Genomic DNA, 26,634 nt, shown 5'->3' with positions numbered 1-26,634 from the left:
TGGTTATTTAAAAATAGGCATCAACATAACAATGCTGAAGTGTATTTGTGTAAATGACAATCCTGTACTATTAGAAGGGCATGAAGTTGGAGGACGCAGGAGATGCTTTCCAACACTATTATCTAGGACTATGAAGGATTAATAGCACAGACTAGAGTGAGACATAGTGCAGCCAAGTGTTGTGTAAGCTTCCTTACTGAACTTTGCCAAAATATCTTCATGCTATTCCAGTCTTGGGTCTCTCAAGCAGAAGCTATTAATCTTGCAGAACTGTGCTCAATTTTAAAGGAAGTTTTATAATTCTATAATTATATTGTATTTAATTAATGAAAGAATTAAGAAATGTAACAAGTCTTCATTTTACTTCTGAGATGATGTAATATAGACTGTACATTTTCTGTATTCTTCTTCCTTGCTTTGTGTATGTTAAATGCCAGTTAATGCCTTAATTCTGAAAATACCTATGCACGTGCACAAGCATTTGTAGGATCATGGCCTCAGAATATACACTCTTTGGAAAAAGAATCATGTCTTCATATTACATGTCTAGCACAATAGGGCCCCAGTCTTGATTAGAGTGCCTGGGCATTATTACAATAGAAATAAAGAATACAATTTAAATGCACTGCAATGCAGATAGCTGCTATCACATTCAAAGAATTGTCTTGAAATTGGAAGTTTTTCTTCCAAAGCTGCTAATGTACTCAATTCTACCCAGGAAGAATTTTGCTGACAACGTTGTCTGAAGAATGGCTACGCTATTTTAATGGTGTTATATTATTTTGTTTTGCACTCTCCTTGGCAAAACATGGCTATGCCTACCATTTTCAATGTTCGGATAATTCTTCCTTTCTTCTGCATATAAACTAAACCAATAGGTAGAGAAGACCTGATTTTTTTTAAATCAGGAACTTGAGGAACAGGAAATAATTGTTTTTATCTTTTTCTGTTGCCATATTATTCTCCTTTGACTGAGGTGCAATATAGCTAGCGACTCTGCACATTCAAAACAATTAGCACATAACTCCTAGTTTAAAATCAGAATTCATTTCTGGTTTTGCTTGCATGTGCCCTAAAGATGTAACTGGATTTTCTGCAGAATTAAGGTATGCTTCTGAATAATCTTTTCACCGTTTTAACAGTTTTCTCTTTTGGAAGTTTTTTAAACTAAAAATTGTATGCAGTACTGCTAAAGAAAATAAAATTGTGTTTTTATAGATAGATGTATCTTAAAATAATTTATGTCCATGCTCTGCTTTGAGCTTCCTGCGCTAGGGTAATTAGTCCCACCAATCAAGACCTAACTAATATTAAATTTTTATTTTTGTGTGCACATCCTATTTATGTAACTTGTGTTAATTTTTGTCATATTCTTAACATTGCAGCATTTAGAGCAAAAGAAATACTTTAAATTTTTACAAAAGTACATGTATAACATATTTATAAGTCTTAGTTCTTAAAAATGTTGTGGTATTTCATGCGTAAAATATGTATAGGCCAGTTTCGGCCAGTTTCTCATCTTAACGGTGCACCACCTGTTGACACACAGTTTGAAACCTCTCTCACAATACCTGCACATATATAGGACAAGGATTCATACGATTCCATGCAAGTTATGTAAAATTAGAATTTGTATGTTAATGTGATCTTTAAAATATATTAAATTAAGCAGTGAGATTATGTTGATTTAACAGAAGCTTTGTATTTTAAGAATCCAAACAATGAAAGTTTACCTTTCTTAAAGTATGATAGATCTAAGTATGGTTAAAATGAATTGACAATGAAATGTGCCAGACAATTGTACTGTCAGCAATCTATTTACCTACAAAATAGATACAAGCATACTCCAAACTTCTGTCACTCTGCTCAACCTTGGCCTCGAAGAACTAATTCTAGGTTAAAGAGGGAGGATATTTACAATTGGTATCTGTCACTTATACTTGCAGAGGTTCCTATGATATGGACACATTCCCTGGGACCTGGACTGAGCATGGCTCATTTCAGGTTAATGAACAGACGCTACAGTACCTCTCATTCATTACTACAACTGCATCAGTTTCAAATCCAATGACTTAGTTGATAATAGGTTCTGTATCCCATAAACCATCTAGTTTCCTGCTAACAACTATTATAACATGCAAGAAAATTTAACAATGACCTTTATCATACCTTATTTAACAATAGTTGTTGATCCTCCATCACAGAATTATATTGCATTTGATCCACAGAGTTGGGTTGAGTTTCTGGAACACACTGGTACATAGACACAGCACCCGCATAGCATGTTTGAGAAGTTACCATAACTGGCTGAGAGTTTATTCCACGCTCTTGATTCTCAGGGACTTCTTGTGAACAACTGAGAAAATCCTCCAAGCTTGAAGAACCAGGATAGTTCAATCTGTCAAAACATCCTATTGGGAAATCTACTTGGGTAAAATTAGAGAGCTGTGGCACCAGGGTTGTGGGCTGTTTATAAGGCATAAACTCCTGCCTACATGCATGAGGTGCAGGGTTGACTTCGGATTTGTAAGCGAACTCTTGAGTAGTGCCAGGCATGTCCGAAAAAACATACTGCACTGGCTGTTGCTGTGAACAGCTAAAAGGCACTCTACTACCAGAGTTCCAATTTGTGAACATCCCATCAACTTGCATATGCTTCATCTTCTGACATAACTGCTGCTGATGCTGCTCAGCCACTTGGTTTTGGTGCTGATTAAGTTGCTGCTTATCCAAATGTTGCTGTACCAAACAGCTAGAATTCTGAAACGTCGTCTGTTGCTGGTGGCAACCTGAATACAAGAAGTCAGGCTTATTATTTAGGGAATCCTGAACATAGGTCAGGATTTCATCAGTTATGTCGATGTCTCCAATATCATCCGCACACGAAAATTCAGTTTTAAAAAACTCCTCATCCTGCTGAATACATTTTATATCTTCAAAGTCAATACCCAGACTTCTCATGATGTTGTACAAGTCACTATTTTTATTATCTTGAAAGAGCCCTGTGCTGTCTTCAGTAATCATTAAGTTACTTTCCTGGGGACAGTTGGTTTGCTCCTGTTTCAAGATGTTGTTATTTCCGGTTGGTAAAAGATTATCCTGCCAGTCACTGCTAAGAACATTGCCCAATTCATCGCTGGTGTCCGTAAAGAAGTTTCTCTCGAAAGAAAGTTTATCTGAAGCGGGAGGACAGAGATATACAGACTCATCTTGCCTTAACATGGCACCCAGAATTGAGTTTGGATCAACATATTCTTTATGTAGTGTAGCTTTGGCAGTAGGTCCTTTCCCAGGGGTGCTTTTAACCTTTGTCTGCAAGGGATCCATTAGGCTAGGCAAAGGAAAGTTTAACTCATACAACACAGCCTCACCAGTTGCAAACATAAAAGGAACCGTCATGTTTCGCTTCCGTAAATGCTCTGACCCTTCTTCTTCTCTGAAATTGACAAAAAATTACAGTACTTTATTACAGTATTATAGTCATTACAATAAAATAGTATAGTTCTGTTTCCTAGAATTGAAGCATTAACAAAGTGAACTATTCTATTTGTAGGCACTTAAAAAGGGCCAGTCACTGAGGAATCTGGCTATTAAAACTTAACTCTAGTGGGTAAAATGAGCAACAGATCATGATATAAGGAGTTTATTTACTGTAATACTTTCACATGTTCCATATGTTAATCAATATTATGTGTGCAATTCAATAAACCTAAATTACATACTTCCTATTCTACTATTCTTGACTTGCTGGGAGCATGGATCTTTCAGCTCTGAATTCTCTTGGTATTTTTCATTTCTCAGTGTCAAGTGAGCGTTGGGTTTGTATGGATAATGCTAAATAATAAGTGGAATGGAATTCAGTATGTACTCTACTGAAGTTAATTCCTATGAGTAATATATGATGTCTCTGCAGCTGCAGTTGGATTTCTTCCAAGAGAAAAGGGGAGAAGAATAGAAGTAGGGTGGATGGAACCATCTTGTGCCTTTGTTTCATTAAATTTACTTCCTAAGAGGAACACAGTGGCATCTGCCATAATCAGTGTTGCATACAATTTGAGATGTCAAGGAATTATTGCAACACGGACAATTTTTAACTCTTAAAACAAAACAAAAAGCTCTTTGCAGCAGGTAGAGAACATTCGAAAACAAAAAAAAAACATAACCCCCAAATCCCTGTATCTTAATAAGATCTATGTCAGATGGTAGGTTGGGAGTTTTCAAGTACTATGCAGTAACACTTACGTAAGAGGTCTCTGTGTTGCAATGACATAATCAGGTCTTCCGTTTTTGTAGATCAGGCGTGCATTTGCTTGAACCCAGGCCCATCGCTTTTCTTTGGTAAGAAGTCTAAACACAGTCATGCCACTTTCTCCAGTTTTTATCACTAGAATTAAAAAAGGTCAAATATACTGCTTAATATTTTTTCCAATTAAAAAATAAACAAGAAAACTTGGCATGTTATATAAATAATTCTACTTGAAAAGCAATTTAATTATACTTGTATAAAGGTAAGTACTTAATAGTATGCTTCCATATTACAGAATTATGTTCTCAATAAACCCATTGATATGCAATAACCAAGCCCATTTGGACCCAGAAAGTAAAATAAAAACAAAATGAATATATGGTCTGCCTGCCAAGAAGCTTTAATTAGGCCAAGAGTAAATACAGGAACAAAAATCACAATGAATTTTAAGATAGTCATGTGACACTGACAAATCAGCACAGTTTAAAATGAACTAGCCAGTCCACCTGCATGTAACCTTTTAAGGCATGTCAAGAAGCACTGCGATGTAATCAGGCCAATTCAATTGTGTGCTAGTATCAAATCGATGCTAAATGGGCTAGCAGACATCAGCCCATTCAATTATGTTGATAAGAGATCAAGGAAAATGTTGATCGAATTGTTTTTCGTCTGTCTGTATTCTGTACTCCGTCAACCTTAAGATCAAAGATATGTATATACTGTATGTAACTAATGATATTACCTGCATTGTCTTCAATTATCTATCTCTGTTAAAATGAATGGCCGGCAATTACCTTATGTAAATCAATGTAACTGGATTATTTGTGTATGGATGGGAAGTAAAAGGTTAACTTCAAAGCAAAGGTCCTTCGTTTAACAATGGAGATTCACAAGCTGTCTGTATTACTTATTCTTCCTCAGCTGGTGAAAACTCATGCTGCGTCAGTGATAATTCGATCCTGCCTTCTCTGATCAGCTGAACCTAAACAGAGGGAGTTTTGAGCCTCTGGACTGAGATCCCCAAAAAGCTAACTTTGGGAAAGCCCTGAGAGACGTATGGATATTAGCAGACATTATATCTCTGCTATCAACTGGGCTTATATATTCTGATTCAATTGTCATGTATTTTATCTGATTTTAACCTTTTTAATGACATTTATTTTATTAATAAATCTGTAATTAGTTTACTAAAGATTGGCTTCCAGCGCTGTTTTTTGCTTAGATCCTGAAGTATCCAGTAACCTGGGGTGAGTGATCAAAACCTAACATGTGTTAGTTTTGGTTTTAATAACCTTACATCATAAAGTCCAGTTTGCCTGGGTGGTAAGTAGGTGCTGGAATGCCAAAGGGACGTTCTGCTGAGAGTCACTCCAGGCACTGAGACAATTCAATACAAAAAATCCCAGTATTTAATGGCACCATGGTCCATTATTTCGCCAATAGCAGGGACTGCTAAATACAACAGCACAACAAAATCCTAAACTCTGTGTTCTGGCAGAAAGGCAAATGCAATTACAAAAACACAAAATAAAATGAAAAACAAGACCACCACACACACAGCATTTGCTTTGACTCTAGGCTGGGTCATGTTTAGTTGTTTTAAATCTTTAAGATGATGAAAATAGTATAACAGTGAGTATTTCAAATACATAGTTTTCAGCTGCTAGCTCAAAAAATCTATTTGCCACTGCTTCATCTTGTGATCCAACTGTCACTTTTATAGTACATACAGTGGTGAAATAATTGCAGTCCTAGACAAAATAAAAGAAGTAAAAGTTTGTAAGAGTCCCTAATAGAAAAAAAAAATCTATTTTATAAGGAGGCATTTAATATACTTAGCACTAGAATGGGAAAACCAGTAGGGAAAAATTATTCCACGTCTTCCCTGAACCTTCTCACATTTTAAAAAAACAAATCTTTTGAGATTCTGAAATGTTTGAAATAATTTTCCCTTCAGCGCCACCATTTCCAATCCTGGTCTCAGCCAGAAATTGGAAGTAATGAAGCTACCTCTGTAATATTTACATTCATTGCATGATTGGATTTGGGTGAGGGCGATTGAGTGTGCCACCAACTTTTTCTTTAAGGCTCCCAAGCCTGCAAGCTGATCTGAGTGGGCAGATCTGACAGATTATTAATGGGGCTCTGAACAGACACAGGGGTCCACTTACACATGTGAGATTGCACAAGTCAGGGAGGACTGTGTGCCTACTGGTCACCCCTTTGGGATAACTAACCAGTTTGCTTTACAAATGATCAATGAAGAGCAGGGTGTAGGTGATTTACTACAGATGTCTAAGGGGATAGCGGGAAATTATTAAACATTACCTCCAACGAAGAATAAAAGCCTGTAGGTCATAGGACGTTCTCCATTTAGCATCTTAAAGGAAAACTATCTTAAAATCCATCTCCCTAAGAGAAGTTGCTGAAATAGCAGCAGTTGGGCTGTGGGGAACAGGAACTGTGAACAGCAGGATATGACAGGAACTGGGATATTTAACCAAAATGGGTCTAGATAAGAATATTAAATATTTCTTCTTCTAGTATAAACTTATATGCAGCAGCAGAACATGTACAAAGAAAAGTGTTTATTCTGTAAATAACTAGATCAGTGGTTCTCAAACTTTTGGGTACTGGTGACCCCTTTCACATAGCAAGCCTCTGAGTGTGACCCCCTAATAAATTAAAAACACTTGTTTATATATTTAACACCATTATAAATGCTGGAGGCAAAGCAAGGTTTGGGGTGGAGGCTGACAGCTTGCGACCCCCACATGTAATAACCTCACGACCCCCTGAGGGGTCCCGACCCCCAGTTTGAGAACCCCTGGACTAGATTAATTTTGGTTATGTTTCATAACATTCTTTATTATAAATGTAATCTTTGCTTGTTTTAGCAGCCTGCCTCACAGATGGCAAATTACACTTACTTCGGATATGATTCTCAGCACAATAAAGCATATCAGCTGCATGAACAAATTGATATCCTGTTCCTCTCATACACAGCTCTTCTTCAGTGTATCCCAGCACAATTTTTCCTCTGTAAAACAAAAAGGAAAACAAACTGTAGCACTACTGGTGTATCAATGTACAGTATGAACACAGGAATTAATCAGGGCTAAACATTTCTGCTACAGCAGAGTATGTCATCAGTATTTACAATAAAGATTTTATGCAAGATTTTATGTGATTTTTCTTACAAAATTTAGCAAATACATCATGAGCCATACGGCCTTTATTATTTACCTAAACTGACTTCAGAATACAGAAATGCTTCCACAAAATGAAACTGGATATTAAGGCTAGAATTTCCAAAAATAGATATTTAAAGTTATGCTCCTAATTCTGTATTTTGTTATGTATCAGCAAATAAGTGCAGTAATTTTCAGAATTACAGTGCAAGCAGTAGCTCCCGTTTACTGCAAGGGGACCCCCTAGTCTGCTTGGCATTTTGTTTTGTGTGCGTGCAAATCAAGCCACGTTTTACTGGTAGGTGTTAAATATGGCATTAAATTCCCCCCCTAACATTTCCTTGCTAGTTAGATAAGTATTCTGGGCAATTTTCTACATCTATTCTAGCCAAAGGTGTATTCAAGAATATGCCACTTATGTTACTGAAGAGTCTGGGGATGCTCATAGTGTAATTAGGTGGTCTGTGAAGACATGAGTCCCATTGAATCAGAGTCAGCAAAGGGAGGCTGGCACTGTGTGCTCTAGTTCTGCGGCACAGAAGCCCATGATGTCTCTTAACCCCCCTTCTCTTAAAAAAAAATTTAAGCACCTCCATCCTCAAGTTATTAAACACCTTTTCCATCGTCTGCATTTCATGCCAGCTGACACTCACTTGAGCTGCTCAGTTTGGGAGTGGACGCGAACGCCACAGTACTAAAGGGAACACAAGAGTTGTGCTGGCAGGAGCACCATGCTCCATAGAAGTCAACAGGAGTTGACTTTGAGAGCCCTTTGTGGCCACAGCAGGATCAACAGGATATTATCAGGAATGGGGATGAAGAATGGAAGAGGCAATAATTTTGAAGGCGCTGGGGGTATCTCCCAGAGGGTTTGACAGTGGAATGCTCAGTGGAAGGAAAGACTGAGGAGGAAGACATCTGGGGCGTCCAAAGAAAGGAAGATGCAGTAGAAAGAAAAAGGAAAGATGTGGGTAACAAAAGGAAAGAGAAAATAAAAAGGAAAGGAAACAAGAGACAAAATAAAGAATAAGTGGTTTGTGAATAAAAAAGAAAAATGGGAGATGGAAGGTAAGACAATATAATAAATACAAAAACAAAAATGGAAAGAGGAAGAGATGAAGATAGCAACCTCAGGGCTAGCAAATTTTACTTCTCTTTTATATATTCACATCTACTTTTCTTTATTGGGATTAGTAGTAGTTGGGGGAATATAGAAAAAGCATACTCATATACTGATGGAAAGGGTGGAGGATAATCTGGCTGTACATTGTGCACCACGGGTCCACGGAAATCTGACCAGGGTTACCCAATCATAAATGGGAGAGAAGATTTAAAGCATTGAGAACACTGAAAATCTGATCTCAGAAAGGGAGGGAGAAGGGAAAAACTCAGGACAGGCCAGAGGATTTTATCTTTAATCAATTTAGTGCGCTTTTTGCCATGCTTGGGGCATGGTTGTGCTATGCTGATCTAGAAATGTAGTAGGGTTTATTTTCTTAAAATGAAGACAAAATAACGGTTTGGAAGGAAACTGGTCCAAAGCACTGTGCAAAACAGTTATTTCATGTGATTAATTTCTGTATAATTTTGTTTCACTTACAGCTAATTTGCAACAAATCACATTTCCATAGTAGTTTACATCTATTTGAATTGAAAGGGTGGCTGGGTGAGGAGGAGGAGGAGACGATGAGAAAGATGCTTTGATTTGTGTGAACTTCATTCTCATCAGTGGAGAGTATTCTAAATCAGCCCTCCCAGGGGCTACTTTTATCCCTAATTCATAAAGATACTTCTGAAGAGGAATTTTTTGTTTTGATAATGCTCAGGAGATAGGCATTATCAAACAGTTTATAAAGAGGATATCTGTAGACAGTACCCTTTCTATCTACAAGTGCTTTATATCTTCCAGCAGTGGAGGAGAAAAACCTAATGACAAATTACTACTTACCACCCCAATACACAATCACCTCCAATGCTCACCTAAAGGTACCCATTTAAGCACTTTAAAGATGCAGAGATCTATTTCAGCTGCAAGTGTACAGGGAAATGTAACATGCTATGTAGATGACCATGTACCTACTTTGCATCACAGCCTATAGGCGTGAAGTCCAGTTTGTGTTTAGTTCTGAAAATGAAGTTTTTGGTTCGTATCTCAAGGATGGATGGAGGCTGCAGTGGGGTAGCCACTGCAAATAAAGCCAGCTGAGGAGAGACAGGAGAGCCATCCTTCCCTTTCTTGTTCTGTCCATGAAGAAACTTTAATCGCCCTTGAAAATTCATGGCCTTCAGATGAGGAAAATATATAGTGATCACAGATTAGAGAGATATTCATGCATCAAACTTTTTTTTTTTTGATAACATATTTCTCTGAAAAGTGGCACTTATTTTAACTTCCATCACATTCATGCTTTGGACCTTAATTAATATTAAAAAATTAATAAAAAAATAGAGTTATGCTGCTATACTTAGATGCCTGTCATTTAGAAATCTATTACCCCATAAACCCATCTCAAAAAGCAAACACAGAAAACCTGGTGTAAAACAGAACATCACCAGTAAACAAAAGCTGAATAGTTCTGAACTCTATGTAAGCGGAGATGGATTCAGAGAATCTTTTATTTTATTCCTAGGCACTATTTACCACCATTCTCTAGTTTTATACACTTTAGGCAACAGTGGAAGCCTTTATATAATTGTATACTCACCAAGAACCCAGATGAATTATCCAGGAGGCACCGTAATCTGCAGACAAAATTTCTTTCCATAAAGGAAGAATTCTCTGGAGGAAGCTGTTCTGGCTTATAATAGGCTGCTGGCTGTGAAAAAGCATTATCGCCTGCAGGAAAAGATTATTTATAAGGGTTATTTTTAGAGAAACACCTAGTGAAGGCTATCTATAACAAATGATCTTCCGCCCCATAAACAAAATCTCAGGTCATGACCTGAACGTGAACAATGTAAATTGGAAACATCCTCAAGACCTACATTGACTGCACCACTAGAAATGGTTTAAATATCAATTCTCCTGATAGGATTGTGTTTAACTGTTTATCATACTGTAGAATTATGTCGAACACACCTCCTAGTTGTTCTTTAGTAGTCCTTTTTTTAGTTTATGATTCAGATTTTGAAGCAGTCTTGGAAAATTAGATTTCTCCATGGACAATGTCCACACTGCCTTACAGGTGGGATTTTCAAAGGGAGTTTGGCAGTCAACTCCCATTTATTTTCCTTGGGCACCTAACTCCACTGAGTCCTTTTGAAAATCCTACAGCATTTCCTGTTGATGCCTAATATTGCATTAAGAAATCACAACTCTCCAAGCATCTAACAAAATCCAACAGGAAAAGTGCCACAGATCAGCTGCTCTGTTCAGTTGTGCACACTGCCACTTGTTAAATGTTCGTTTATTTTTATAGAAACATTCTCCAATTCATAGATTGTGATGTTTCTATAGCAGGTGCAGAATACAGAAACAACAAAAGCAGCAAGATTTGTTGTGTACAGTGCTGATCATGAAATCAGTGTGTAGTTCTATCCATCAGACGCATGTGCAACTTAAGGATGTGTAACTGAGGTGGTAAAATGATACTGTGTTGGCAATTTAGGATAACTATTTGCTGGTGAAGTGACATTCAGGCATTAATTTATACTTCAACTGTTAAGGTCCAAGAAACACAATGCAAAAAATATTGCATCAGTAACCTGTAAACTGACCATATGATCTGCATGATGTTACATATTACAATTACTGTACTATGTCTGTTCAATGTCAGTTAATGAAGTACTCTTTACATATACATACACATACACCCCCCACCACCACCAAAAAGTGACCTACCAGAATAATTCATATGCACATACAGATGCAATTGAGAAAACTGCCACACAGTTTTCCCTGGAGGGAGGGATAGCTCAGTGGTTTGAGCATTGGCCTGCTAACCCCAGGGATGTAAATTCAATCCTTGAGGGGGGCATTTAGGGATCTGGGGCAAAATCAGTACTTGGTCCTGCTAGTGAAGGCAGGGGGCTGGACTCGACTCAATGACCTTTCAAGATCCCTTCCAGTTCTATGAGATAGGTATATCTCCACATATTATTATTATTATTATTTAGTAAGAACTAAGTAAGATCTCTTATGCAATATATACAGCGTGTCTTTGGAGTTGTGCAAAGAGCTTGATTAAAATAAACTAATCAGGTGCGTAAAACCTACACAAAATTTGCTCTGGCATTTACTCTAATAGAAATTCAATAACTAAGAGCATCAATGAAAAACCACACGAAGTCAATTGAGGAAACTGATTTTGATGGTATAAAAAACTCAAACATTAAATTCCAGATCTCAAGCAAGATCTAATCTGTTGTTTCTCACATATCATAACATAATAAAGTAAATGAGTTGCACATTAGCTACGGTACCATTCTCTCTCACACTATTTTGGGAGTAATTTTATACATTCTTGAATCACTCTTCAGCAATACACATTTAACTATCCATGGTACAGCTGCACTCAAGAATGTCTGAAAGTTTCTTCTAACTTCCTTAGAAACAGGAAAGACCCAAACATACACACTGGCACTGCTTTTTTGGATCCAGGGATCTAAAAGGTCATGAAACCTGGACTCTAATTTCAAGGTGTTAAAAGCCACCTATAATTAACTATGAATGCCAAAAATGGCAATATGAACATTAACACTAGCAACTCAGGTAATTCATAGAAACATTCTGTAACAGAAATCAACATAGCGCAACCTGAATAGTATGGTCTGGGGTACTCAATTGCTGTCTTGTTCTTTCTTGGACTTAATCTTACTCTTAATACTAACACAGCAGGCTCCCTCCACAGCAGAGCTACATCTGAAATTTTGAACCATGTTTCATTATGGAAAACTCATTTTTATACTGTCTTCCTTACTGTCATACCTACTATTTCCCCCTATGAAAACAAACCAAAAAAGGAAAGTAAAAACAGCAAAATGACATACATGGAATGTTTTCAGTTTTCCATATAAGAAGAAAAGGTTATCAGCCATGAAAACATGTTAATCCAGATTACCACACTATACACACAATTTACTATTTAAATATGAAATGTTTGTACTACACTGAAAACTAATGGTTTCTAACCTCAGAAACTAATTTTTCTGATTTACAGGTCCAGTAAATGGATGGCTAGTTGAATGAACTATTCCTTTCCATTCTGCCCTTAACTCCAACCATGCCTCACAATGGGTAAAATGTTTGTTCAGTGTCCATAGCACTTTTATCCTGTGGGTCACTAAAAGTACAAATCAAGACAAATATATGTATATGAGATGAGGGTATTAAAAATCAGAAGTGAATTAAAGTAGATAATGCTTTCACTAATATATCAGGGTCCTTGTGATAATAAATGTGACATTTGTTATGTATCTGAATTAAATAATAAAAAAAAGACCTGAGAACCAAAAGCTGTATTTTCCCAATTTACAAGTAATCTGGTGTGAAAACAGTTTAACAGTTTTAAATAAACTAGAAACATACTGCATAGCACTAATATTCCTACTCTGTTCTTACATTACTTCCATCATTCAAGTGAAAACTGATGCTGAGTTAAGCTATTGTCTTACCTTTTCACACAACATTATTTATAAGTTGCTCTGCGCTATTAAAAGGAATTTTTAATCTTGGAATGCTTTTTCACTCTAGAGTAAACCACTCTATACAAATATGTCTTCTGACAACAGCTGTTTGCTAAATTAAGTCCCAACGCTAAATCAAAAGACATGTTCACTGTAGTATGTTTTCAGCTAGATCTGGATCAATTTACACATCTGGTATAAACACTATAAAAACTAGTTGAGTCACAAACACAAACGAACTGTTTTGTACTAGGAACACCAACAACTGTGAAGCACACTGAGCTTTAAATGAGCCAAGACCCAGGGCCGGCTCTGGCTTTCTGGCCGCCCCAAGCAAAAAAAAACTGCGGCGGCCAGAACAGCAAAGCAAAGCAAAGCAAAAAAAAAAAAAAAAAAAAAAGAACGACCGGTGGCGCGGCTGGAGCCAGGGTGCCCCGGCTAGTGGGGGGAGAAAGAGAAGGGGGGCGGCCAGGGCTTCAGCAGGGCGCTGCCACGCGGCCCCTCCCACCGTGCCCCCTGCCGGGAGGGCTCCACACCACTCCGGGTGGCTGGGAGGGAAGGACGTGGGCTTGCTGCAGGGCGCTCCCGTCCTCCAAGCCGCTGCCCCCTAAAGGGCGACCAGAGCGGAACAACAACAAAAACAAAAAAACAAAAAGCGGCTGTGCTGCCCTAGGATTGGGCGGAATGCCGCCTCCTACAAGCTGCCGCCCCAAGCACCAGCTTGCTCGGCTGGTGCCTGCCCTGCCAAGACCACAGGTCAAGGATATTTGGTCTTTTCCTACCTAGCTTAGTGAACATTTACCTTATTAAATACTGAAGTATGCCATCGGTCTGCAATTTAAGAAGGTTAAAGGGAAACTGTAAAATTTTAAATCAAATTTCCTTATGTAGGTAGATTGACCATAATATGGATTATTCCTTGTTTGGGGGATTCAAAGTGGAAATAATCCAATAATAAGTAGGAAGATGGGGCCTGGCCCACATATTTATAAAACTACAGTGCCAAAATGCACTTATCCAAAATGTTTTCAACCTAATAAAGGTCTTCTGTCCTCTATGGATATAAAATGCCTTCACCACTAAAACTGCATGACAAAGAGGGCAAGGCCCAAATACCATTTGCATTGCTATAAAAAGAGCAGTACAAAAGCCTTATTAAAGCTCAATCTAAGAGTATCAATGAAGCTAGTATATATGATAATTCAAATACACCTCTACCTCGATATAACGCGACCCAACAACACGAATTCGGATACAACGCGGTAAAGCAGCACTCCGGGGGGGGGCGGGGCTGCACACTCTGGTAGATCAAAGCAAGTTCAATATAACGCGGTTTCACCTATAACGCGGTAAGATTTTTTGGCTCCCGAGGACAGCGTTATATTGAGGCAGAGGTGTACAACTTTTGGATGGTTTTCCAAATAATGTAAATTGTAAAAATGTCGTACCAAAAAAAAGTATTTCCAAATATGGCTTAGTTGGGGGTGGTCCTGCTTTAAGCAGGGGGTTGAACTAGATGACCTCCTGAAGTCTCTTCCAACCCTAATCTTCTATGATTCTATGAAACCACATGGTTACCTGGATACTGACTAGTTTGGTGGCTTTACTAGGTAGTATTCAGTTCCTTTGTTATTACAGAAAGCCAGCCATAAAGGCAGCTCTCCCAGTACCTATAGGTAAGAGATCTATTACTAATCGCTTCTCAATCCAAAAGATCAAATTGGCACCTACCTCATAAGGCCAATTAGGATAGTCTCTGGTTTTAAGGGCCATCTTTCTTGTGTATGCAGCTACCTTTTGTTCTTTTTCCTGCTCCTACCCAGGAGGGGGTGTACGTGAGAGAGACTTCATATGTGAACAGGGAATAAAAAGCCACTCTTCCACAGCCACCAATGCACTTTTCCAGTGCAAAGATGTGACAAATGCACCCCTTCAGCCATCACAGAAGATGGGCAAAAAGTGCTGAAAAGGTATGTCACACAATTTAAATGACGTCCTGACTGAGCTAACAAATTTAATGTCAAGCTCAGTATCAGGAGAGAATGTGTAACAAATGCATAATTTCATGGAAGGGACACCCACACTTCATTCAAAGAGACATGATCAAGACCTTTCTTCCCTCTGGACAGAGATGTTTAGATAAATTGATTGGTTGTTGTGTGTGTTTGTATCTTCAGTTTATGAAATAAAAATCACATTTGGGCACTTTTAGAAACATAATATCCATCCTAGGCATCACATTATTTCACCCTAATTAATGAGTAGTGATGCGACGTGCAAGGCTTGGGATTTGCGTTTCAAAACAGTATTTTCCACCTGTAATTTTCCATTTAAAGTGAAACTAAAATCTTGTTTATGCAAGAGTCATGTGTTAAATGCTTATCTGAAATAAGAATTTATGATTTAGAATACAAATACATAAAAGGCAACTGTAAGCTAGTTGATTGCATTCTCACCTTGTGTTCTCTGTGCAGAATCTGTCGTTTGTGCAGGGTTTAATGCCCAATGAAGCTGACGCTGAAACTCAGGTCTGTCTTCTGTATGAATCAATTCAAATACACTCTGGTGTATAATATCAGACTATATGCAAAAAGGAAAAAGTTGAGAGAGTAAGACATCTCTGATGACAGTACCAAAGTCATCTTATTGACTTCAATTACATGACTGGTTGCTGAACTGGATACTACAATCCATCTCACTAGAGATACAAACATATTATTGCATTTAAGAAGAACAAGTTTCATGAAATCATTTGTAAATGCTCATAAAAGAATCCAGTCGTGCCCATTAGAATTGAATTCCTTCCTGTTATATTTTGGTTTTCTTCTGACACAAGCTCAGCCTATCTTAATTTATCAAGATTTTATTTTTCACTCTTCATTGTCCACGACAGCCTAACAGAAATGTAAAAATAAGAAAACAGCTTTGCCATATACAGAAATGACAATGACAATGTCTCTCTCTCTCTCTCTTTTTTTTTTTTTAAATAGAGGAGATAAAGATGAAATGGATTTTTTTAAAGCACACTCCACTTTATATAGAAGCAAAGTAAGTACAGTGCCAATCAGGACTTGAGCATAGTTGTGATAGGAGACAAGGTCCCAAAGAAACTCACAAATATAAGACAAGTATAAACTCTGAACGTTGGTTTTGTTTGCCTGAAATCTTTCCCTATCTAAGGTCCATTTATATCTTTAATTATTAAACTGCCTTATCATTTGCAGTAATGGTGCTTAAGAACGGGACGTGAGCCAAACATTAAGAACTTCCTGCATCGGGGTTGAAAGAATTGAAGGAAAACTTTTTAAAGCTAAGAAAAGAATTTCAAAAGCAGGATCAGATAATTGAGATAAATTTCTGTACTGTAGGTTCTCTTAGAAAATATTTGCTTTCTGTGGTATCAACCATTATATAAACTCACAGTATCTAAATAACAAGGACATAAGGAATATAAGATGGTTTTGGCAGAAGCAACAGTTTAGCTCAAACAAATTAGTTCTTTGCTTTATCCATGTTTTATTAAAAAAGTCAACCATTACTAGAAAAACTGCCAGAAATAATAATTTTTAAATCTTAATGTAAGTTTTAAGCTTTACTTTTCATTCCATAAGAAATGCAAACTTGACATTTTGCAGTTACAATGTGCATTTCATACCTACTCTGTTTTTCCAACTTTTCTTATTTTTCAACAAAGGTGTGTAACTTGAAAAATATATATATTTTGTTTGGAGCATTTGCTTTTAAACTAAAATTCCCAATGCCCTTATCCATTGGCTAAGATGATAAAAGTAAGAAGAGATTCTATTGGGTCTAACAGCAACTACATATATCACCATCTAGCATATATATCCAGCACCCAGCAAGACAGATCTGTATCAATCCCAGGTGGTGAAGAAGTTAAGTACAACTGTACCTTCTGGATATCAGTATGATCATTTTCCATTAAACAGGATTTTTTTTTTTATATTCTGCAGCACAACATAATTTGTTTGGCTTATATATTAAGTGATATTATCATTAAACAAAAACTCAGATCCTTCATTTACACAGTGAGTCATTTACAAAAAAGGTATTATACTTGAAGAAAAACAAACGCAAAAGAAACTAAAAAAAATTAGTAAACTAACCCAATACATAATTAAACTAACCTTAAAGCATATGTAGGTCATTTATTAAGAAAAGTTCCTATTAAAATTACCTTTCTAGTGAATGATGTACCATTCAGCACCGTAAATTGTGCAGCATTTCATACGATTTCAAACATTTGTTCCAGTACAGACAATTTAACTGTGAAAGTTCCCTGACTTGCTTAACACAATGTTGGAAAAATATTCATATTTTGCTTGGCACAAGACCCCCTCTCTACTATATCAGCTAATACTAAAGAAGTATAGTACCAAAGTAATCCAGCTCAAAATATTTAAACAGATTATTTTCCATGTAAATTATCAAAGACTAAATATGAGCTTTGAAGCCTTAGGAAATCATTAATTAAAATCTTCTAGAAATCCATAAAAACTTGTTGGGGGGGGGCGAGGAAGAGGGGAGTGAGATTAAAAAAAAAAAAAAAAGGACATACTTGCTGGAACCCCAGATAGTCCTGGATGGTTGAAGAGGCATAAAAGACTAGAGCACCTGCTGTAACAACCAGCACAAAGCCATTTAATGCCTGAAAAGAAAAAACACCAAAATCCATTAGCTTGAAAGACAGAATTCCAGATTAAATAGCGTTTCTATAAATTTCAGTGTTTCTATAAACTACTGGCTGGTTTTGCACCTCCAGCTTTAGTTTGAACTGCAATGCATTAAAACAAAGTATCACTTTAAAAGAAATCAAAAATTTCCCTACTTACACTGTTAGACAATTAAGTCCTGATTTTACCAGTACCTAACAAAGGTATGCAATTCTGTATAATGCAATCTGAACCTGAAAGAAAAGATTTTATATAAAATCCTAAGTACACATTTCTGCATACTGACTTTTAAGCTATCCTTCTCCAAGCGCATAACACTGCCACCTTGTTCTTATGTAGCACTTTTTATTATTGTGGAAAAAACATAATGCAGAGATGTGCTTTTATAAATTGAGAGGAGTTGGTACTATAACAATGAACTGTAGTTAAGGATGCAAATATTTATCAAATAACTTCAGAGTGGAAAACTAATAGGCCACTCTAATTTCAAAAGAAAATAAATACCTGAAAGCCGGGAAATTAACTTACAGTAAGTTACATCTTAAAACCTCAGATATTCAAAAGTCCATAAATGCAGGATTAAGATAATCAGGTCACCTCTAACTGTCCATAGATCCCTCCTACTTTACACCACAAATCACAAGACAGTCATACCTCTACAAATCATGAACTGATAATGAGTCATGCACCCCAAATAGGTATGTGGTAAGTGTAAATTAATTTCTAAAAGGTTAGTTGAAATACGATACTTATTTATATTCTACATATCGAGTTTAATTAATTCCTGATGAAACACTACTGAGGGAAAACACTACAGTAAGTCCTATTAAGTCATTTACACCGAGGATGAATTTTTTCCTTGAAGTAAAATGTCCCAATAATAGAAGAAATAAGGCAATAATGCAGGGTTAGCTCAGATTGCATAATAGATTCTCAATTTTAAGTGCATAACAGATAAACATCTTTAAAATTACCGTTTACTTATTTATAGGCTTGTCCACACCACACTACAAGTACCACAATGAATGGGGACTTAAACACATAAAAACAAAACACACATTATCTCAGAGCTTTAACCCCAAAAGGGAAAGGCACAATGAAGTTCACTAGTAACTTCTCTATTGCTACCTATTTATTGTTGAAGATGTTGAGTTACTATGGTAATGAGCAGTACTATAAAACCAATATAGATCTAGTTACAACACAATTCTCCCAACCAACGTGTGGTGCAAATGGAACTTTAGCAAGGCTTAGATAACCCAAACCTTTTGCACAATTAACAGATAAAATACCATGTGCAGTAAAAAAATGGAACCAAATCTATTTTACTTATAGAGCACACAGGTCTTACATGGAGAGGCAAGTAAGTCATCAAGCTCTCTATATGATTAAAAAAGCATTTTGCAGATCATTTAAAATATAAAGCTGAAAACATCTGTACTAGCAGACGCTGCAAGCAAACAATGTTTTTAAAGAGAGTTTTCCCTTTATGAAGAACTAGACAAAGTAGCTCCTTATTTAAAGTCACGCAAAGGGTATTTATCTGAGCTCACAATCAATATGGTTCACAGCGATTGTTGTGATAGCAAACAGAATATTTGTGACTTGGCAGCTCATCTAAAAGGTGCTGATTTACTTTCATGGATTCCAGTCAAGATTTTAACAAAAGGCTGTCTCAAGGGACTGAACTAAGTATGTTTTGCCATTTAATTACCATAGTTGCATTTAAAGTTAGACTTTGACAATGTGTTCAAATTTTTAGTGTGAAAAATTATTATTTACAACTTCTAGATCACAAAGTAAATGAATGATAAAATATTGTCATGTTTACAAACTAAAGTAAGAAAATGAATCTCATTACAAAGAATTACCCACCACACCTACACGTTCGTGATCCTCGGCACAACTGTTATTTCATAAATTCTCCCTCTTAGGGTGCAGTTACTACTTCAATTTGTTCTTCCCATTACCAGGGTTTAATAAGGTCAGGTTAAATAGTCCATTAAATTACCTTTTTGAAGACTCTCTGAGCATCTTACATTTTTAAAAAATAAAATAAATAAAAAACAGAAATGTCACATTTATGGAGCTGTTTAAAAACTTTTCAAAAATGAAGCGTCCTCCACCTATAAACAGGATATTAGGGTTCTAATCCTGGAAGAATAAGTAACAGTATGAGTTAAAAAGAATACAGAGTTAAATTAATAGTATAACCAATACAAGTCTTCAGTTCTCGTAGCTGACTACATAACTACTGCATGTCATTTAATGTGCCTGGTTTTGTTAAAAGATAATATAAATTAAAAGTGAATACAGTGCAAAAATGTCAAGGCCTTTGTTTGGGTGCTCTTTTGATTTGATTTATACAGTACTAATACACCTAAAATTAAAAAATGCTGTAAACTGTAGTGCGATTACATTCTGGCCCAGCAGCTAAAATTAGTTTCTGTATCTTTTCATCCAAAAGTCAAAGATTCTTTGCTCATTGTAATATGAAGAGGCCATCTCTCCAGTCTGGAGCAACATATTTTATAGTGGTTCTGATGCTTAGTTTAGAGAGAAATGGCTGTCCATGCCAAAAATGGTTTGTTAGGTAAGTGGCAACTTCAGTTTCTATAAAATACAAAATAAATCACTTTCCCAAAGTTTTTATTAGAAAAACAATGCTTAATGTTCTGTAAGCATATAGGTGCCCTACATAAGTTTGAACTCATCAATTTCTTGTTTGGTTACAACAGTTTAATCATGTCATTTATCTGTTTTTAAAAACTGGATAAAGTAAAACTAATTTCATTTTAAACCTAACCAATGGATGTCTCTAGTATAAGTAAGTGTTTTATGTATGTGTGTGTTTTGCTCCATTTAAAAGGTAAACTGGTCACCTTAATACTTCCATGGTATTTGTTCATTGTATCTGCTTAGAATTAAAACAATAATATACTGAAGTATTTCTAATTCTGATTAGCTTTTCTAGTCATTGAGGAAATTAGTTTTCATCAATATTAATTTACAGTCAGTGTTTAGGATTCTTTCCCTTTCATGTTTTTTTAGGGATTATTTTCAAGACGACAATATCAAAGAAAGTATAGACAAAAACTAAAAATGTTGGGGTCATCATTCTTGTTGTTCCTTTTGAAAAAGTTGGTGAAGATAATTCCTTATTTTTTCCTTATTATTACAGCAACCAGGAGCCCTGGTCATGTATAAGGACCTCATTGTGCTAGGTGCTATACAAAACACAGTACCCTTGCTAAGTAGTTTATTTTCAACTATCACATTATATGGGTATATTTACTGTACCTGGTAGTCATGTCAGTCACTACACTGATGCTGTATAAGACATGGTCTAATCAGTAGAAAAAAAATTACACCAGCAAATGAAGTGAGCCTTAATTGAGCACCAATCATTAGATGAGCTCTCTAATTCTTTCAAAATTCTTTCTAGCATGTCTCTCAGAAAGTGAGGTTTTTGTAACTAGAGGATGCTGCAGGAAGGTAGGCTGCAGTCACTCCCTGAGAGGAGGGAGTCGGGATGCTGGCAAACCCAGGGAGGAAGGAAGCCAGGAAAGGATCAGGGGGAAAGCAGCTAGGTAGGACATTGCTGGCCTTGGCTACTCACTGGAGAGCCTCTGAGCTGGAACCCAGAGTAGACAGTGGGCCCAGGTTCCCCTACCAGCTACTAGGGATTTGGCACCAACCAGGCAGATGGCAGTGGACTGCCTGATTTATTACATACCCTGGAAGGGGGAACTATGTGGCTGGAAGGCCGAGTCACAAAGAGGCTGTGGTTCCTGGAGTGAGTGGTACACAGGGCGAGAGGATTATGGGAGAACCACCACCAGGGGAGGGCACAAAACCTGGCCAGAGCTAATCTCCAGAGCACCCAGGAGGAGATGCCACCAGCAGCAAGTGCACCCTCTGACAGGTGGAGACCATGCAGTTGAATTTGATTTTGGTTTTGACTAAGGACTATGGATGATATGAATAAATGAATTTCATACTTAAACTAAATATTTTACTTTTGCATTCAAGTATTTATTTTAGGAATTTATCATCACACATCAGTGATAATTTATTGCTACCTGAATAGTGATTGGAATACATTTATTTTCTTTTATCCAAGTAACTGAACTATTATTGTCTTTGAAGGACAACTACAAACTAAATAGTGACTAGGGTTATTAGGAAACAAATTGTGTAAAAGTTCAAAAGTGCTAGAGGGAGTGTTCATAATTTATCTGTAGGACATATATTAAAACCCTCCTACTTTGTGAACAGATATTTAATTAGAACGTTGGGATAGTTTTATAAATATTAACTGACTTCGATTTTGACTTTATTATATCATTATGATTCTTAGTCTTTGAAATCAAGGTGCTAAAGGAGCACTGAAAGAAGACAATGCTGTTGCAGAGAAGCTAAGTGAATTCTTTGCCTCAGTCTTCACTGCAGAGGATGTGAGGGAGATTCCCACACTTGAACCATTCTTTTTAGATGACAAATTTGAGAAACTGTCCCAGATTGAGGGGTCAATAGAAGAAATGGAATAAATTGATAAATTAAACAGTAATAAACCAACAGGATGAGATGGTAGTCACCCAAGAGTTCTGAAGGAACACAAATATAAAACTGCAGAACTACTAACTGTAGTATGTAATTTATTGCTGAAATCAGCCGCTGTACCAGATGACTGGAGGATATCTAATGTAACACCTTTTAAAAAGGCTCCAGAGGCAGTCCTTTCAATTACTGGCTAGTAAGCCTAACTTCTGTACCAGGCAAATTGGTTGAAACTATAGCAAAGAACAGAATTATAGATTAACACGATATGTTGGCAGAAGAGTCAACACAGCTTTTGTAAAGGGAAATCATGCCTCACCAATCTATTAAAATTTGTTGAGTGTCAAACATGTAAACAAGGGTGATCAGTGGATATAGTGTACTTGGACTTTCAGAAAGCCATTGTCAAGGTCCCTCACCAAAGGCTCTTAAAAAGGTAGGCAGTCATGGGATAAGAGGGAAGACCTTCTCATGAATCAGTAACTAGTTAAAAAGATAGGAAACAAAGGGTGGAAAACTGATCATTTATTCCTACAATGGAGAGAGGTACAAAGGGATCCCAGAAAACTGGGTGACTGGGCCAAAAAATGGCAGATGAAATTCAATGGCGATAAGTGCAAAGTAACGCACATTAGAAAATATAGCTCCAATTATACATACAAAATGATGGGGGGGTCTAAATTAGCTGTTACTATTCAAGAAAGATCTTGGAGAAATTTTGGATAGTTCTCTGAAAACATCTGCTCAACATGCAACAGCAGCAACAAGCAAACAAGCAAACAAGCAAACAAGCAAACAAGCAAACAAGCAAACAAGCAAACAAGCAAACAAGCAAACAAGCAAACCTAACAGCATGTTGGGAACCATTAGGAAAGTATATGGTCACTATATAAATCCATGGTACGCTCACATCTTGAATACTGCATAAAGTTTTGTTCACTCAATCTGAAAAAAAGATACATTAGAACTGGAAAAGGTACCGAAAAGGGCGATAAAAAGATTAGGTGTACAGAACAGTTTCCATAAGAAGATAGATTAAAAAGACTGACCAGCTTAGAAAAGACACAACTAAGGGTGGATAAGATAGAGGTCTACAAAATGATGAATGGTGTGGAGAAAGTGAGTAAGGAAGAACTCTTTACCCCTTAACATAATCACTCAATAAAATTCATTGATGGCAGGTTTAAAACAAACATAAGGAAGTACTTCTTCAAACAACGCACAGTCAGCCTGTGGCACTCCCTGCCAGTGTATGTTGTGAAGGCCAAAGTATGGGTTCAAAAAATAATAGATACATTCATGGAGATTGCAGGGTCATTGATGGCTATAAGCCAAGAAGGTCACGAACACAATCCCATGCTCTGTGTGTCCCTAAACCTTTGACTGGATGATCGGGGGATCGGGGATGAATCACTAGATAATTGCCCTGTTTGGTTCATTCTCACTGATGCATCTTGCATTGGCCACTGCTGGAAGACAGAATACTGGGCTATATGGGCCATTGATCTGACCCAGTATGGACATCTTATGTTCGTATAAATAAAATAAAAATACCAAAATACAAAATAGTATATAAAAACCCTGTCTCGTTCAGACCACTTCCCCCTCCCTCTACCTACTCCCTGATAGTAGAAGTGAATCAAAAGTTTAGGTTTTACAACGTGACCTGAACTAGTATTGCCAAATTTAGGCTCTTTCAAACAACCAGAGAAGACAGGAGCTTCCAGTGAGCACATCATCACCTATAAACATTTTAGTCACATGAAGTACTGCCTAGAGCAGCTCAGCAGATGGTATCTTTCATTACATGACTCGAGAAGGTAAGTTTTAGATATCTAGGACCAAGATCACAAATTGTTATAGGTTTTAACCAATACTTTGAACTACACCTGGAACCACATAGGAAGACAGTTCAGAATCCAGAAGACTGGTGCTCTATGGTAACAGGCTGAACCAGCTGAGACAAGATATTGCTTTCTATGCTAACAAGCTTTTCAGTCATTGCAAGAGTAAGACCAAGTAGCATGCATCACCAGGGCCGGATTTATACCTTGTGGTCCCCACACCATCTCTGGTGGCTGCCCCAGATCCGAGCTCCCCCACCCATCTGCATGGGCTTGGAGCTCCAGCCCATCCCCCACTGCCCGGCAGCAGCTGAGAGCTGCGGGGGTGCCCCTGTGGGGCTGTGGGGCTCGTAGCTCCTAAAAGCTGCGGGCAGTGGGAGTACCGCCACATGTGACTTTTAGGCACCTCGCCGTCCACAGCCCTCCCACACAGCCCAGCACCCCAACACACATAGACCTCCCATCCCCCCATAAATCCCATCAGAGACCCACTCTCCCATGCCCTGCCCCCCAGCCGCACTCACCGGTCCCGCTGGGAACTGACTGTCTGCCAGGCTGAGCGAGGAGCGCTCCAGCAGGGCTGCGTGGAGCTGTCTCCCCCTCAACAGGCCCTGTCCCCTGCCAGGACACAGGAGCAACAAAATTTGAATTTTGCGCCCCTAGGCATGCCTACAATACCGAATGGGAAATGTGGCCCTGTGTATCGCAGTAATTTGTCTTTGAAGATGCACCCATGGATCATCTACATCAGACAAACAATCCAAGTCCCACAGCCAAATATATATTGATAAAAATAATTCTAAACTGTATTGTTAAAAAAAAGCAAAAAATATTGTTCCTAGACTCTTGGAATACAGTTGTTCCAAAACTGATGAAATTGTAGCGCTAAAAGTTTCATATGCATTTCCAAAGAAAGACATTCTTCCAGCCCTTTCCCCATTCCTTCTAGTATTAATCCAGTTGTTCAAAGAATTTGGGAAGAAGTCCCAGGTAAAACAAACAGTTCTTTCTATAAGAGCTATGTTTGATCTTTTGGTTCTTTTTTAACAGAGAATTGTAGCAGTTCTTTTTCTAACCTTTATTCAGCAGTATTCTCTTGAATTAAATGTATCGCATTCCCTTCAAGAAATAATTTTGCATTTCTCCTTAACAAAAGCAAATGCTATTTCTGGTCAGATCCGTTCTTTATATAGCTATGCTGCTTTCTGTTCATGGTTCCATAATGTTCTATATAGAAGGACAACGTTTGTCCCATTATTTTACTGGGGACATTTTCATTTACCAGTTTCATGATGGCGTCTTCTGCAATCCTCTGGTAACATCAGTCATACGTGAATTTTCAGTAAGTGTCAATGGTTCACTACCTTTGTTATCTAATTCCGTAATATCCAACGGTGTGTATCATATGGGCCTGCTGATTTCTATATTAGTAAAATCCTTGGAAAACTAACATTTCCCAACTGGCCAATTTCTGCCTTTAGAATTAACAAATAAGGGAAGATTTTGCATTACAGCATCTTTAATGTATTATTTGCCCTCTCCCCTCATTTCTTATGTTTGTTCCTTACTTTCTCACTCACATTTTTAGCCTGGGAACAAGATCCCCTTGCAATAGAACTGAGGAAGAGAGCTGAAGGCGGTCTTCTGAGGTCTACTTTGCAAATTGTAGTGTAGGAGGCATTCTGCAGGTGAAACTTCAACTTGGTGGAGTGTGCTGGGGATGGGAGAGGTGGACCCACAGTGCATAATGTTTCATAGATCCTTGGCAGCACAGCTGCCCATAGAAAGCCAGGGACAGGCTACCATAGTTAAACAAACCCACCAGGGTTATAAGTTACACTGTCTGCCAGTTCAGCCCCTAGATCAGCCCAGAATTTGGGAGGCCTAAAGGTAGCTTTTAGCTGTGAGCTGACTGGGGCTCAGGCTGAAGCCTGAGCTCTGGGACCCCATGAGCCTAAGTTAGCTGATCCGGGCCAGCCATGGGGTTTTATTGCACTGCAGACGTACCCGCAGAGGCACAGCATGGAATCTCACCCACGGTGTCTTTTCTGAATTCTCCATTAACTCTTTTTCGTGTCTAGAACTTAGTCTCATTACACCAAATTACTTAGAGTCCCTCATTCCTCTAAATTTGAGGGACAGTCTCCTAGGGAGGTTGTGGAATCTCCAGCATTGGATTTTTTTAAGAGCAGGTTAGAAAAACACCTGTCAGGAATGGTCTAGATAATACTTAGTCCAGCCATGAGTACAGAGGACTAGACTAGATGACCTTTCAAGGACCCTTTCAGTCCTATGATTCTATGATTATTCCCTATGTGGGCCAGTTCCTTAAAGGTACAATTAAAGCCCTGCCGTATATTGTATTCAATAACTAGCAGTGGTATCTTAAGCTATTATTCACATATTCTCAACCATGCATCTTTAAATAGGTCCACATCAACCTTTAAATAGGTCCTTGATCAGTTAGAACTTTT

General features: G+C 37.6%; 1 protein-coding gene across 2 annotated transcripts in view; it reads right to left on the bottom strand.

The window, feature by feature from the left end:
- Nucleotides 1–26,634, bottom strand: part of AHR (aryl hydrocarbon receptor) — an 88,963-nt gene that overhangs the window by 5,472 nt on the left and 56,857 nt on the right. The window contains exons 4-10 of one of the 2 annotated variants that reach the window (XM_034760564.1): nt 17,642–17,731; nt 15,519–15,642; nt 10,143–10,273; nt 9,518–9,720; nt 7,177–7,286; nt 4,243–4,384; nt 2,170–3,436 (exon numbers count right to left, since the gene is read on the bottom strand). In XM_034760564.1, coding sequence (XP_034616455.1) covers nt 2,170–3,436; nt 4,243–4,384; nt 7,177–7,286; nt 9,518–9,720; nt 10,143–10,273; nt 15,519–15,642; nt 17,642–17,731 — 2,067 coding nt within the window. The remainder of the gene's footprint in view (nt 1–2,169; nt 3,437–4,242; nt 4,385–7,176; nt 7,287–9,517; nt 9,721–10,142; nt 10,274–15,518; nt 15,643–17,641; nt 17,732–26,634) is intronic. The other variant, XM_034760565.1, reaches the window with a different exon arrangement.

The sequence above is a fragment of the Trachemys scripta genome, chromosome 2 (genome assembly GCF_013100865.1).
Source record: "Trachemys scripta elegans isolate TJP31775 chromosome 2, CAS_Tse_1.0, whole genome shotgun sequence".
Classification (NCBI taxonomy): domain Eukaryota; kingdom Metazoa; phylum Chordata; order Testudines; family Emydidae; genus Trachemys; species Trachemys scripta.
This window is presented reverse-complemented; position numbering and strand designations above follow the sequence as displayed.